Below are 15578 nucleotides of genomic sequence, written 5' to 3'. Positions count from 1 at the left end.
CCCTTAAGGGTTTCTGTTTTACCCTGTGGTAAGTTATCCTTATGATCTTCACTGAGATCTAACATTCCCTTTCCAACTGAGGATTTCTCTTTGCCCTAATTTCTATCCCTCATGAACTGAAATTGATTCTGGAAACTAAACTGTGTTTTATGGACCAGCTCATAATCGTCAGCCACTTCAGCTGCTAACCTTGCCATTTTAACTCTCTATTCTTCCACATGAGTTTGCACTACTTCAAGCAGTGAATGTTTGAATTTCTGCAAAATAATTACCTCTCTAAGGGCATCATAGGTTTGCTCGATTTTTAAAACTCTTATTACTGGAAATTAGAATTGGATAGCCTATTCCTTGAGTTTTCACATAACGGAATTTAGACTTTCTCTATATAGGCCCTTCAGGATTTTAACCAAGCATATCTGTTCTAGAACTTGTAAACTAAACACTTTACATTGATTTGAGGCGAGGTGATGGTCTAGTGGTTTAATTGCTGTCCTGTTAATCTAGACACCCAGGGAATGTTCTGGGGAACCCAGATTCAAATTCTACCATGCAAAATTGGGATAAATAAAAATCTGGAATTAAGGGTCTGATGATGACCATTGTTGATTGTCAGAAAAACCCATCTGGTTCAATAATGTCCTTGATGGAAGGAAACTACCATCCTCACGTGGTCTGGTCTATATGTGACTCCAGACCCACAGACACCTAACTGCCTTCTGGATGAACAATAAATAATGCTGGCCTAGACAGCTACTCCCTCATCCGGTAAATGAATATAAAAAAAGGTGGCCTATGTCTCAATAGTTCTAAACTATTTCCCTTTCTCAAGGGCAATTGTTTTACACATTTAGCGTCAATCAAGACTTCTGAAAAACTGTCAAACTGAAACCCAAAGCTTTTCTAAAACTATGGGTATTTCCTCTAATCAGAAAATATACAATTTGAAACCTTCCAAATTTGAAAACTGAATGTACAACTATTTATCTATGAATGAAACAAAATCCCATTATACATCAAAAGCTCACTCTGTTTCATTTTAGTAAACTAATACAATTACTGGAAAGATGTAATAAAAATATAAAATGTTGGAGAAACTCAGCAGGTCTGGCAGCATCTATGGAGAGAAAAACAGAATTAAGTGGGTTAACTTGCAAGTTGATCATTAACCCCTCAAAACAAGCAAACTAAGACCCACATCTACTAGCCTAAATCAAAACTTAAAAATAAATATTAAAATTTAAATAAATCAAACACCTTTAAATCACATTCCTTAAAATCATCTTGCTTTACAGCACTGAAAATGATACCAGTCAGAAAAGATTGCATCAGGATCCCTCAGATGCCCACCAGTTTATGAATTCTCCCATTATTGCAAGTATATGCTAATTGAAAGAGCTCTCGTGGTATAGTGGTAATGTCCCTAAACTCTGAGTCAGGAGACCCGGGTTCAAGTCACAACTGCTACAGAGGTATGTAATAAGATCTCTGAACAAGTCAATTATAAATATGTTCTAAGGGAAGAGAGTATGAAAATATATATTTCTAGAAAGGGGAGTGATTTGATTCCCAGTTAAAGTAATGAGGATCTGAGGAGTTAATGCTGACCGTTCTATGGAGATGAAGGCTGTGGCAACTGATCTTGAGCGAACAATTCAGAGCACAGAAATTTGTATAAAGTGAAGCAAGCAAAGTTCTCTATGTCATCCTCTGTTTGGTAACAAGAAGAAAATCCATCTCCACACTTGGTGAAGCAACATGCAACTGAGCTGAAAGGAGTTGAATTCTAAAAGTGGATTGAATTATTTACACATGCTAAAGAGTTGGGTACTTGTCTCAGAGGACCAGACTGAATTAGTGTAACAGTTGGTCAGTTTTAAAGGCATTCTGGAAAGCTATGCCACCAGAACGGTCATAATCCAAATAAAAAGGGGGTTGTAGAAATCTGACTGGTCTTAATTCTATCCTGGAACCTTAGATAGAGTTATCACTCAAGAATCAAAATCATGAAGGAGCAGTGAAAAATCCTATGTGCAAGTGGTCAAGTTGGAAAGACTAGGATTGAATGAGGAGCTGCATTTGTGCAGGATATGATGTATGGTTGAAGTTAACTGTATTTTTGGTGTATCAACTATTTAAAGTGAAATTTAATCTTTTATTTGAAATAAATAATGTTTCAATTATGTTAATTTTAGTTGATTTGTTACATTAAAGGTTTAAGGAAAATGAAATCTTGCCCATTGGTTTTTGTCCTGTTGGAGTTGTGGAGATTTCTTTGTTTGAAAAGCTATCAGTCTCAAAAGATACCAGAAACTCCAACTAAATAAGTACATAGAAACATAACTAGAAGCAGGAGTTGGCAATCTGGCCCTTTGAGCTGCTCCGCCATTCAATAAGATCATGGCTGATCTTTTCATGGCCTCAGCTCCACATACCCAGCCTCTCATTGTAACCGTTAATTCCTTCATTGTTCAAAAAAATCTATCTGACCTTTAAAAACATTGACTGAACTAGCGTCAACTACTTCACTGGGTGGGGAATTCCTTAGATTTACAACCCTCTAGGTGAAGAAGTTCCTTCTCAATTCAGTTTAAATCTGCTCCCCCTAATTTTGAGGCGATGCCCTCTTGTTTCAAATGCCAGTTAGAAACATCCTCTGTATGTCTATCTTCTGTATTCCCTTTATGATTTTATATGTTTCTATAAGATTCCTCCTTCATTATCCTAAATTCCAATGAATATAATCCCAATCTACTCAGTCTCTCCTCATAAACCAACCCCCCCTCAACTCTGGAATCAACCTAGTAAACCTCTTCTGTGCCCCTTCCAGCGCCAGTACATCCTTTCTCAAGTAAGGAGACCAAAACTCCAGGTGTGGCCTCACCAGAACCTTATACAGCTGCAACATGACCTCCCTGCTTTTAAACTCAATCCCTTCAGCAATGAAGGACAAAATTCCATTTTCCTTCCTAATTGCCTGTTGTAGCTGCAAACCAACCTTGTGATTCATGTACAAGAACACCCAAGTCCCTCTGCATAGCAACATGCTGCAACTTTTTATCATTGAAGAAGAATGAAACTTTCACTCCCCACCATAAATTCAAATTCCTAGCCACCCATTCCAGCCCATCTTCTGGAAACAAACTAAACTATAATGTTCACAATTTTTGTGACATATTTGAACTCACATTTGGCGTCCAAGCACATCATTCTGCTTTAGTTCCTTTGTTGCTCAAACCCTGATCCATCCCTTTTTAATCTCTAGACTTGACTTTAATGTCCATACAATCTGAGCCAACATTCCATCTTTCAACCTGCAGAAAGTTAATCCCAAGCTCTGCCAGTCATATCCAAGTCCCTTCATGACCTGCAACGGCTCACAGCTAAACCAAGTCTCAATTTTAAAAATTCTCCTCATTTGCAAATCTCTCTCATTCTAAACACACCAGTTCCAGATTAGTGTCTTAATGTCTAGTCTTTAGGCAGAACCTGTTATCCTGTAACACTATGTTTTCAGTTCCCTTCCCTCTGAATCACAAGGTCCAGGTTGTGACCCAGGACTTGAATAGAACAATCAAGATGGACACAAGTGCAGGAGAAATGTAATTTTGCATTGTCAGATGTGCTATCCTTCAGATCAGATATTATTCTAATGCCCCATCTGCATGTTTGGGTGGATGTAAAAGATCTATAGTGTTTCTGGCTAATATCTATCCCTCAATCAACATCAAACAGATCAACATTCTAACGTCAAAATATATTGTCATTCCTTCAGTGTTGCTAGGTCAAAATCTTGGAACACCTGCCATAACAGCATTGTGGTAACAATCCAAATGGATTGCTGCAGTTCACAAAGGCAGCTCACCACCAATTTCTCAGAGGTAGCTCGTGATAGGGAATAAATTTTGGTCCAGTCATTCCACAAATGAATTCCAAAAAAAAATTTGTAATAGTGGAAATAATCTGAACTAGTATTGTGCGGATGCATTGTAGGCAACTCATCTCGTGGTCAATTATGATAACAAAGTTATGCACAAAATGTTCATCTCAAATATTTACCAGAAAGAGGAATGGAACCAGCAATTAGGAAATTGAGTTTGTGGCAAAGACCAAAGCCAATGATTTTAGTCCTCTCATTGTTAAATTGGAGGACATTCCTGCTCAACTCGCTCTGGAATCTGGACAAGCAATCTAACAATTTAGGGAGATAGTAGTGAACTGAATATTGTTAATGATCAAATAAAACTAATTTGTGTTTTTTGGACAATATTGCCCAAAGGGCAAAACATAGATTTCAAATGGGAGGAAATTGAAAGATACTGCACATTAGTGAAAAGAAAAGCTGTTGTAAATGATAATCTATCTACAACAAAATAGGTAAGAATGAACCAAGAGTGAGAAGTCCCACTGAGCTCGATGGTTGTGCAGTGACATTCAAGGATCATGTAATGAACAATGCAGGGAGTTCACAGAAGAAAGATAAAGGATAGTTTTTTTAACAGGTTGCATAATATGTTACTGATACCTTTGATAAGAGCAGTTTTGTTACCATGTCAGGGGTGGAAGGTTTACTGGGTGGATTCAACATGGAGTTCTGGAGAAGAAACTTTCAGTTTTGGGCAATGACAACACATTCAATTAATTAAGAAAGGGACAGGAGATTGGGTTTTTTTTTGTTTATGGGATTTGGGCATTACCAGCTCAGCTAACGTGCACTGTCCATTCCTGAGTTGGTATTAAGAAACCAATGGTCTTCTTGAACTTCTGCAGTTAATTTGCTATATGTAGATCCACACTAATATTGGGGATGGGAGTGTTGCAGAAGTGAAGGCCCAGCAATGAAGGAATAGCAACATATACTTCCAAGTCAGGATTGAGAGTGACTTGGAGGAGAACTTGCAGGTGGTAGTTATCCCATGTATCTGCTGTCTTGCTCTTCTGTATGTTTGTAGCCATGGGTTTGGAGGGTTCTGTCCATGTAACATTTGTGAATTTACCTTGTAGATGGGGCACACTGCTATCATGGTGCATTGGTGAATGTTTGTGGATGTGGTTTAAGTGGGCTGCTGGATCCTGAATGGTGTCTAGCTTCTACAGTGCTGGAGCTGAACTCATTCGAGAACTTGGAAGTATTCCATTCAGACCCCTGACTTGTGCTTTTTATCTGGTTTTGGGGATTCAGGAGATGGGTTACTCACTGCAGATTCCTAACTTCTAACCTGGTCTTGTAGTCACTGTATTTATTTGCAAATTTCAATTCAACTTCAGGACAATGGTAACCTCCATGGGAGTTTAAGTGATTTAAATGATATTGAGTGCCATGGGCTGATGGTTAAACTCACTCTTGCTGGGTATAGTCATTCCCTGGCATTTGTTCAATGTGAATTTCATTTGCCACTATCAGCTCAAACCTGGATCTTATCCAGATCTTTCTGCTATTGAACGTGGACAGCTGCATTCTCCGAAGAAGATTCTCACTTCTGATCTTATGATAAAGAGGTCATTGATGAAGCAGCTGAAGACAGTTGGGCCTAAGACATTACAAGACCATGACGCATAGGAGTGGAAATAAGGCCATTCGGCCCATCAAGTCATCATCTTCCTTTGCCTCAGGTATGACTCCAACCAATGGAGAGATTCTCCCTGATTCCCACTAACATCAGTTTTACTGGGGGTCCTTGATGCTGCATTTGGTCAAATGCAACCTTGATGTCAATGGCACTCACTCACTTCACATCTGGAATTCAGTTATTTTGTCCTTGTTGAACCAAGGCTGTTGTGAAGTCAAGAGCTGAGTGGCCTTGGTGGAACCCAAGCTAAGCATCTAAAAGCTAAAGAAGTGCAACTTGAAGAAACTGTTGATGATCTTTTACATCACTTTGCTGATAAACAACAGAAAAATTGTGAGAACATAACTAGTTTGATTGGATTTGTCCTGCTTTGAGTGGACAAGATGGATCTGGGCAATTTTCCACATTATCAGGTAGATACCAGTGTTGTGGCTGTCCGAGAACCATCTGTCTTGGTGCAGCACATATCTTTAGTACTATTGCCAGCATATTTGTCAGGGCCTATGCAGTGTACAATACCTTCAACAGTTCTTGATATAAAACTGAATTGCTGGAGGCTGAGATGGATCACTTTTAACTAAGGACTGTTGCAGAGGCTTCAGCCTTATCTTTTGTACTGTTGTGCTACACTCCTCCATCAGATGATGGGGATATTTCTGGAGCTCCCTCCACTGAGGTGTTTAATTGCCCACTGCCATTAATGACTGGATGTGGCAGAATTGCAAAGATTAGATATGGGCGGCACAGTGGCACAGTTGTTAGCACTGCTGCTTCACAGCGCCAGAGACCCGGGTTCAATTCCCGCCTCAGGCGACTGACTGTGTGGAGTTTGCATATTCTCCCCGTGTCTGCGTGGGTTTCCTCCGGGTGCTCCGGTTTCCTCCCACAGTCCAAAGATGTGCAGGTCAGGTGAATTGGCCATGCTAAATTGCCCGTAGTGTTAGGTATGGGGTAAATGTAGGGGTATGGGTGGGTTGCGCTTCGGCGGGTCGGTGTGGACTTGTTGGGCTGAAAGGCCTGTTTCCACACTGTAATGTAATGGTCCATCGGTTGGAATTGCTTAACTCTACTGTTTGCACTTTGACTCCAAATAATCCCGTTATGTAGCTTCACCAGGTTGACATTTCATTTTTAGGTACATCTGGCACTGCTCCTTCCATGTCCTCATGTACTCTTCATTGAACCAGGGTTGATCCCCTTGCTTAATAGTAACGGTAGAGTGGAGGATTTGCCAAATTATAAGACTGTACTTGTGTTCGAGTACAACTCTGCTGCTGCTGATGGCCTGCAGCAGTCATGAATTGGGTTGGTAGAGTGCAAGGACTCTAAATTCAAAAATTGTGTTTTTGAGGAGAATTGAAGGCTTATCAGGCAGAACTTGTTTTGCAGTTATGCATCTTCATTTGTACCTGAACATTTCAACTGGATAGTTCATACTCCTGAATCAAGAGCTCATCCAGAATAGTAGGTGATCAATCGATACCAAAACAAGAACTATTTATTGCAACAAATTCCAGAGAATTTAATGGATTAGATTTCCAATGGAATTGCAGATGACTTTCTTTCCCACTGATTCCCATTAAAGTATCTTAAACAACCAGTGGTTTTTCACGAATCTCTGTAGCATGTTGCTTAATATACATGTTCAATTGTCAAATGTTTCTGCCAGTTTTAAGACTTGATTTTTTTCTAATAAAATGTTAATGAAGTAATAGATTAGTAAACATAAAACCTTAATTTTACTACATGTTTGCTCAAATCTGATTTATAAGTGAACTGTAATGTTTTATCCATCAAGTTTATCCATCAAAGTTTTATAATACAGCCCCAGATCCAATTTCCTATTTCAGGAAATGTTTCAATTTCAGTGTGTTTCTTTCTACTTTCTTTCAATATCCCATTGTTCATCTTCTAAGTTCTGCTTCTCAACTACAGAAGGATGCAATAAAATTATTCTAGAGCACTATCTTGCAGCTCCATTGTAGACGCACTCCTTCCCTTTCTGCCCACTGTATTTACAATTACTTTTCACCACTCTCCCAATCTCAGGTTTTCTATCTACGTTAGAAAGGTTTCTGACTCCACAAAGCATTTGGCAAATCATCATTTTGGTTAGAAAGGAAAGATTATGGAAGAGGAATCCGTTTGGTAGCAGCGATGCAAGATCATATATGTATTAAATAAAGTATTCAGAATGTCATTCTGGCCATAGTCCTTTTGAAGTCACTTTCATCACCAGCTGCTGTTGCAATATGCGGCATAATTCATTTCACTATTTTCCAAATAAAAACAGTCCTGGCAAAAAATGTTCATAAAGGTGACTTTCTTTTCAAGAGGTACATTCATTATTGCATTAATTAATATTTTTGAAGTTAGCAGAATCCAACGTCGGACGGTAGACACTACACACAATCACTGAACAAAGACGACGCGGTGACACAAAGCACGCAACTGCCAAGCACGAATATTTTTTTCCCAAAAAAGTCATAATTGTAACCACAATGTGGCAATATAACCAACATTTGCAATGCCTAAGATAACTGAATTGTTCTCCTGCGGGCTCGATCCTCTGCAGATACTGTTTCGATAAATTTCAACGGCGCCCCAAACAGCAATTTTGCTAATATTTGACAATGATTTTAGTACAAACACCGCCCTCGATTGGAAAGTGTGAGCGATCGGAGAAGCCCACCTTAGACCTTTCAACTTCAGAGGAATTTCCCCAAGCAGAGATCACTCGCAGTTGAGCTTCTCAGGTCAGTTCACTTTATCCCAAACAGCAAGAGCTGATTTAACAGCATAGCTTTCCCCGATGAATGGACATTTCCCTCTAGGCAGAGTTGATCCCCCCCTCTAGTCTGGTTATGCCTTGTTGAAATATTTACCTCGGTCTCTAGGTGAACCAGGTCCACTTTGGGCCAAGGACCAGCTAACTGTGCCAACGGCATCCTGCAACCGACTGAGGAAACGGGACGAGAGGCAAATCCCTGTCAGGCTGGATGTTTCCGGAGAGAGTTGCCCGCTGTCGCTGAGCTCTACCCTGGTAGGTGAGAGATACCTGCACACAATAGTGGCTCGTTTCTGATTACTTTATACCGCTGGCTGAAGTGATCCCAAGACTCCACTCTGTCTTCCCCTTTTCCCTTCCCTTTGCGCGGGTCCCGATCGTTAACTGCTGTTCAGCTCGAGCTCTCTCGCGCCTGCCACTCACCACCCTCGCGCGCTTGCGTCATCACGCCGGGCGACGTTCATACGTTTCGCAATAGCATGGCGGGAAATGGCGGGGCATGGTCGAGGTTCTCATGGCAATTTCAAAAAAGGTGAGGCAACGTCGATGGACAGTGTGCGTGTTGGAAGAGTCCTCCTCAGTGTAACAGCCACAAAGTGTTACAGCTTGGAAGGACACCAATGGGCGCGTCATATTAGTGCGGATTCAGCAACTATTTTCAGGTAATGCCGCTCAGGACGTGGGGGGAAAAGCAGAAAATTGGCAGTAGGCACTGATGTTCATTTCAAGAGCAAGTACAGATCTGAGGGGCCGAATGGTCTCCTCATGTGCTGTAACACTTTTGTGATTCATTTCCTCGCTCTTTTTAGTAGACAGGCAGGAGACTAGAAGAACACAACAATCCAGTCAGCATCAGGAGGTGGAGAAGGCGACGTTTCAGGTGTAATCCTTCTTCAGGTCTCGCCTCCTGATGCTGCTTGACTTGCTGTGTTCTTCCACCCTCCTGCCTGTCTACTTTGGATTGCAGTATGTGCAGTTTTTTTGTATCGCTCCTTCTTTATGTCCAAATGTGGATTTTTAAAAAAAAATTCTATGTTTAGATTTTAACCAGAAGAAATTTATCCTTCTTTACTCGCTGGCTTTGTGGCCCGTTATTTGAAATCTATGACCTCTGGTTCTTGCCTTACTGCCGAATGAAGTATTTTTTTTCTATACTTGCTCCATTTTAAAAACAGTAACAACAACTTGTGCATATAATGTATCCAATGTAATTAGTCCACAGAAGTATTATAAAACAATGATTGACTCAAGTTTATAGAGGGCAAAGTGTGGGAGTTTAGCATGGACTGCATTGGAAGACTTGAATCTAGAAGTAGGTAGATATGATCAAGGGTTTCAGAAACAGATCAGCTAAGATAAATGTATGTAATGTCAAGAATTAGAGATAAGCAGTTTTAGAGATTGTATGAATATGAGGTTAGAAGTATGCCTCAGGATTGAATATGACAGTGAGGTTAGAAACAGGCTGGCTTATTCTCAGACAGTTGCCAGCAAATCAGGAGTAGTAGTAGTAGTAGTTAAGAAACAGTTGGAGCAGGGACCAAAAACAAAAGCTTCAGTCTACCCAGTGTTTGATTGGAGAACCTTTTCTGCTCATCTAGTACAGGGGGTTGATGTAGATAAATGGGCAATTTAATTGTAGTGGAAAAGTCAAGACAGTTGGTAATGAGTTAGAGCTGGGTGTCATCAAAACAATGCGAGCATTGATAATGACAGCATTGATGCAAGTTAAATGGGAGACAAGCATAGGGTTGTGGAGGGTGGCAGAGCTAACTGAGCAGAAGTCATTGCTAGTGACTCTCTGGCTACAGTTAGACAAGAATGTACCCAGGTAGAAGCAGTAGCAGGTATTTTCTAATCAATCTGGGCAAATATGTTGTTACACACCTCTAGGGCAGATGGGTCTCAAACCCAGGCCTCCAGGATCAAAGGTATGGACACTGTCACTGTGCCACAAGACCCCAATAAGCTGGTTGACATTTGAGCAGGATGTGTGTGATTGATCATGTAAAAGGCTGCAAACAGGATGAGAAGGGAAATTGTACCTTTGTTGCAATCATGTAGGATGTAATTTATGATTTTGATAAGATCTGTTAGGTACCGCTGCATTGCAGAAACCTTAATGCAGGGATTGAAACATAAGAGTTCTGAAAAAGATTAGGACAGATTTTCGAGGCCAAAATATGTTTTAAGAATTTTGGAGAGAAACAACAGATTGGAAAAGACATGGTCATTTGCGACGGCAGTAGGATCAAGGTTTAATCTTTCAAAGTAAAAAGACACTAATTCAGTTTAGGATACCTGGTTTGCATGGATGAGTTGGGCTGAAGGGCCTGTTTCCATGCTTTATACCTCTATAGCTAAAAGGTCGTCATAGTCTTACCAGACCTTAGAACTGCTTTCTCGTTCGACAGAGACAACTGTTGGTGGTTTAACCTGAGGATCACCACACCTTGAGCAAGAGGAGAGATGGAGAGGAGAATCCTTCATGGTAGCCTCAAGGCGACATGTAATGACAGCAGATTTAAAGAATAGAGGACCTGAAGATATAACTATTTACAATATTACCTAACATGAACATGGAGGTGATATCATCAGGAATGGGAGTAAGAGACCAATTCTAGTTTTTCCAGTAATAAGATAACATATGCAATGTTTAGAAAACAGTTTATTTCTTTCTACATGCCATGGCATATAGCGCTTCAATTGAGCATTTGATTTTGATTTCTGTGTATACTGTATTAAATAGTAGCACAGGGATTGCAAGCAAAAGTCTTAGAGTCCTTATTTACAGTTTTTCATAACATAAAGATATATAAGACCATGCTATTCAATATTTTAACATGTTAAATGGCAGTCCACGGTGAGAATGCTGTGTGGAGACACAGGGAGATCAAGCCCAGTGCGGGAGAAAGATTGAGCCCACGTGAGGAAAGCCCAGCACGGAGTGACTGCAGGTCCATGGCTAACGAAGGATCGTAATTTGGAACTTTTAACTTTATTTCTTATTTACTGCTTTATACTGCTTTATTTTTCTACTTTTTCCCTAATATTTTGTACCTGTGGAACCTTATACCTAAGATGGTGCCGTGAATGGCGACATTATAAACTTTTCACTGTGCTCCTGTATCCCTATATTTGCATACACATGACAATAAAACTTTATGAATAAAACCTGTTATTTCCAATGAAAGAGAGAAAACAAAAAAAAAATCATAATTTACTAACATTCTGGTATTGGTGGGAAAGGACCACGCAGTGTGTCAATAAGAAAAGCTGACGTACATTGTGACTAATGCCACTGCAGTCTCATGCTGCATGTATCCTGCAGCATTCTAGCTGAAGGAGGTGCTGACTTCATCAGTAGTTCAACTGACAGAGAACCACCTTGAGGCAATTTCTTCATTGCACCACAGGAAGTACAACTGCTGCATCAATATATAAGTTTCAGCCTATGGCAGAGAGCATTTCCCAATAATGGAAATTGCTGCTAGCTATCAAATGTTTCTGGTTCCTAAAGCCAATCTACCCAGTAAGACTAGTAATGCTGTCCTGACAGTGCATATTCCCAGCTAGTGCAAATTTTGAACAGTTGCCTCAGAGTTGTTCTTGTGTTGCTGTTGATGTTAAGGAATCCACTCTGTTGTATAAACAGGAATACTTACCACTTGGAGTTAAGCCAATCTGAAGTTAAAATGGTTCCGATTGTATAAGCTTGTCCATTAATTTTAAATTTGGTTCACTTAGCCTGTTTATTTCCCCTTCTCTTCAAATATTTGTTCCATTCTCCAGCAATCCTTGGCCTCAATGAACGCACAAATCCATTAAAAATGTAACAAATAAGTTCAGTGCCTTGCCTGTACTATTCAATGTATTTACTCTGAACATTACTCCCTTAGTACACCACTCAATTAATGACATTTTTAAAAATAGACTAAACAGTGGGAGCTGTTTGTGTCTCTCAGTAGTCTATGCTATAGCCATATATTGATCAAGTGAAATACTGTATACAATGTGATGAATGCCTGTTATTTATAATTTCCATCATTATATCCAGTAGAAAATATTCCAAAAATATTTCAGAAAATATATTTTTGTTGGTATTAATGTACTAATTTTACAGAATTAGATAATAGATTGTATATTGATATTTGTCATTTTAAAAATTACATCAAAAATCATTACATCATTTTCCAATTCTAAGAGGCTGCAGGATATTTGAACAGAAAGAATAGCTTACAATTTGAACCTGGATGATTCTAATGCATGCCAGTCTGCCTACTTCAGACTGCTGACCAGGAAAAAAAATTTCTATAAACCATTAGCACTTTGTAACTGCTATTTTCCTCTAGGCTTCCTGCCAGTGACCTTACAATGTCCCTCCAAAGTTACAGTAAGCAATGAGATTTCAACACTGAAAGATAAAAGAATAATGCTAAACAAATAACCATTAACTAACTGTGTTAAATGTCCTCTAGTCTGTATGTAATGTTAAGAAAATGGTTTATTTATATCTATGTGCCGTGGCTGTACATCTGAAATGGAGCAACTGGCTTTTATGTATATTGTCTCCACTGTATTAAAAAGTAACACAAGGATTATGAGCAAAGATCTGTTCAAGTCCTCATTAACAGTTTTCAAAATATGAAGAATTATGAGCAACTTCAAGAGATTGAAAAACGAAATTTGCTATATTAGGGAATAATTTATTTCAGGCTATTCTGAAGAAGTTGTAAGAGTAGTCTGGGGTGAAAAAGGTGAAAAATAGGACAGTCACAAATTAAAATCAGTTGTCTTTGTTTAATTTTATTCATTTATTATATATTCATTAGACTACACTTTGTGTCCATTGCAACTCCATTAGCCTGTCATATATACGGTATACATAATGAAACCTTTGAGAAATCTATAATTGTTTGTGATTGCAAAAGTGCTATTTTGCTGCAGGTGAAAAATACCTCTTCAGGTTCATTCTTTGTTCCCTTCCTCATTCCCTCGTTACCTTGACAACCTGCTATCTGTAACAAAGAGGGAAAATGCATTTGACATTTTGAACATTATTCTTTTTCCCCATCTCATCCCTCCTTTTAATAAGCAGAAAAAAAAATCATAAGGGTAAAATGCATGTTATATTTACTTTGTACTTGGCTTCCTATTTGACTCTACCCAGAACACCTGCAGCAATGACTACTCATTATAGCCCCATACCATTATCTCTTGAGTGCCTGAAGGATCTCACTGTGGTGTAGTCCTCTTTTGATTCTACATGATAGCTCATCAACTTTCATTTGTATACTGATGTTGTCCAACTCTCACTTTCGAATCTCTCTCAACCATTCCAATTTCTCTGTTAGTCTGCTTGACAAGCATCCAGTATGAAATAAGCAACCATTTTGCCTGGTGTTAAATATTAGCATGATGGAAGGCAGCATCTTTATCATCTTCACATTCATCTCCCATCACAAATTTTTTATCATTGCTATTGATTCCAACTATAAACTCAAACTCAGCCAGACAGTATGCTGTCTCAACACCCCCTTTGAAGCTAAACCAGATCTGTCCAAATATTCTCTCCATCACAAAACAATCTACTTCCACTCCTTGAACATGTCCACAGTTAGCTGGGTTGCTACTAAAACCCTCAATGGTGGCTTTGTCACTTTCATATTCAATTATTCCAATCTTCTCCATAGATTTCCCCAAGTTCCTATTTTAAAAAGTGGGCATATTAAGCTTTGAGGTATGACCTCTCTGAAACTCTTGATGTCAGGCAGCTACTCCCTCCCACCAGACACTTTTCAATATCCAGTAGGAGATCCTGCCCTGATGCAAGATTTAATATGAATAGTAACTTGATACTTCAGAACTTGAATATTGCTACAAAAAAATGGCATGCTGTTGAAGCTCTACATGGAAACATAGAAGATGGCAGTGTGTGGGCCATTCAGCTCTTTGAGCCTGCTCTGCAATTCAGTGTGGTCACAGCTGATCATCAGTGTCACGTTCCCACTTTCTTCCAATACATTTTGATTCCTTTGGCTCTATGAACTATACCTAACTCCTTCTTGAAAACATCCAGTGTTTTGGCATCAACCATTTGCTGTGACAGATAATTCCACAGACCTTGGTGAAGAAATTGTCCCTCATCTCAGTCCGAAATGACTGACCCTATATGCTTAGACTGTTACCCATGGCCTGAACTCTCCAATCATCAGGAACATCCTTTCTGCATTTATCCTGTCTCGTCCTGTTAGAATTTTATTAGTTTCTATTATATACTCCCTCGTTCTTCTAAGTTCCAGTGAATATAGTCCAAACCAATCCAGTTCTCTTCATATGTCAGTCCTTTCATCCCAGAAATCAGTTTGGTGAACCTTCATTGCACTCTCTTCATAGCCCAAACAACCTTCCTCAGACTGGAGGCCTGTGACCAGTGGAGTGCAACAAGGATCGGTGCTGGGTCCACTACGTTTTGTCATGTATATAAATGTTTTGGATGTGAACATAAGAGGTATAGTTAGTAAGTTTGCAGATGACACCAAAATTGGAGGTGTAGTGGACAGCGAAGAAGGTTACGTCAGATTACAATGGGATCTTGATCAGATGGGCCAATGGGCTGAGAAGTGGCAGATGGAATTTAATTTAGATAAATGTGAGGTGCTGCATTTTGGGAAAGCAAATCAGCAGGACTTATACAAGTAATGGTAAGGTCCTAGGAAGTGTTGCTGAACAAAGAGACCTTGGAGTGCAGGTTCATAGCTCCTTGAAAATAGAGTCACAGGTAGATAGGATAATGAAGAAGGCATTTGGTATGCTTTCCTTTATTGGTCAGAGTATTGAGTACAGGAGTTGGGAGGTCATGTTGTGGCTGTACAGAAAATTGGTGAAGCCACTTTTGCAATATTGCGTGCAATTCTGGTCTTCCTACTGGAAGGATGTTGTGAAACCTGAAAGGGTTCAGAAAAGATATACAAGAATGTTGTCAGGGTTGGAGGATTTGAGCTGTAGGAAGAGGCTGAACAGGCTGGGGCTGTTTTTCCTGGAGCATTGGAGGCTGAGGGGTGACCTTATAGAAGTTTATAAAATCATGAGGGGAATGGATAGGATAAATAGACAAAGTCTCTTCCCTGGGGGTCACGGAGTCCAGAACTAGATGGCATAGGTTTAGGGTGAGAGGGGAAAGATATAAAAGAGACCTAAGGGGCAACGTTTTCACGCAGAGG

The 15578-nt window shown here is 39.6% G+C and overlaps 1 protein-coding gene and 1 long non-coding RNA gene across 3 annotated transcripts in view; one reads left to right on the top strand and one right to left on the bottom strand.

Annotated features, from left to right (window-relative positions):
• rps6ka1 (ribosomal protein S6 kinase a, polypeptide 1) overlaps positions 1–8753 on the bottom strand; it is a 216073-nt gene extending 207320 nt beyond the window's left edge. For both annotated transcript variants that reach the window (XM_043717494.2, XM_043717496.2), the window contains exon 1: positions 8453–8753. In XM_043717494.2, coding sequence (XP_043573429.1) covers positions 8453–8515 — 63 coding nt within the window. In that variant the 5' untranslated portion in view covers positions 8516–8753. The remainder of the gene's footprint in view (positions 1–8452) is intronic.
• Positions 8754–8863: 110 nt separating this feature from the next.
• On the top strand, positions 8864–12964 carry LOC122563585 (uncharacterized). Its single transcript, XR_006315658.2, has 2 exons — positions 8864–9017; positions 10770–12964. It is a non-coding gene; the product is annotated as an uncharacterized LOC122563585 (long non-coding RNA).
• The last annotated feature ends 2614 nt before the right edge of the window (positions 12965–15578 follow it).

Source organism: Chiloscyllium plagiosum, unplaced genomic scaffold (genome assembly GCF_037043375.1).
Source record: "Chiloscyllium plagiosum isolate Xiang-an unplaced genomic scaffold, Cpla_swu_hap1 HiC_scaffold_30, whole genome shotgun sequence".
NCBI classification, from domain to species: domain Eukaryota; kingdom Metazoa; phylum Chordata; class Chondrichthyes; order Orectolobiformes; family Hemiscylliidae; genus Chiloscyllium; species Chiloscyllium plagiosum.
Note: the sequence above shows the minus strand (reverse complement) of the source record. Positions and strands in the feature narration are given on the sequence as shown.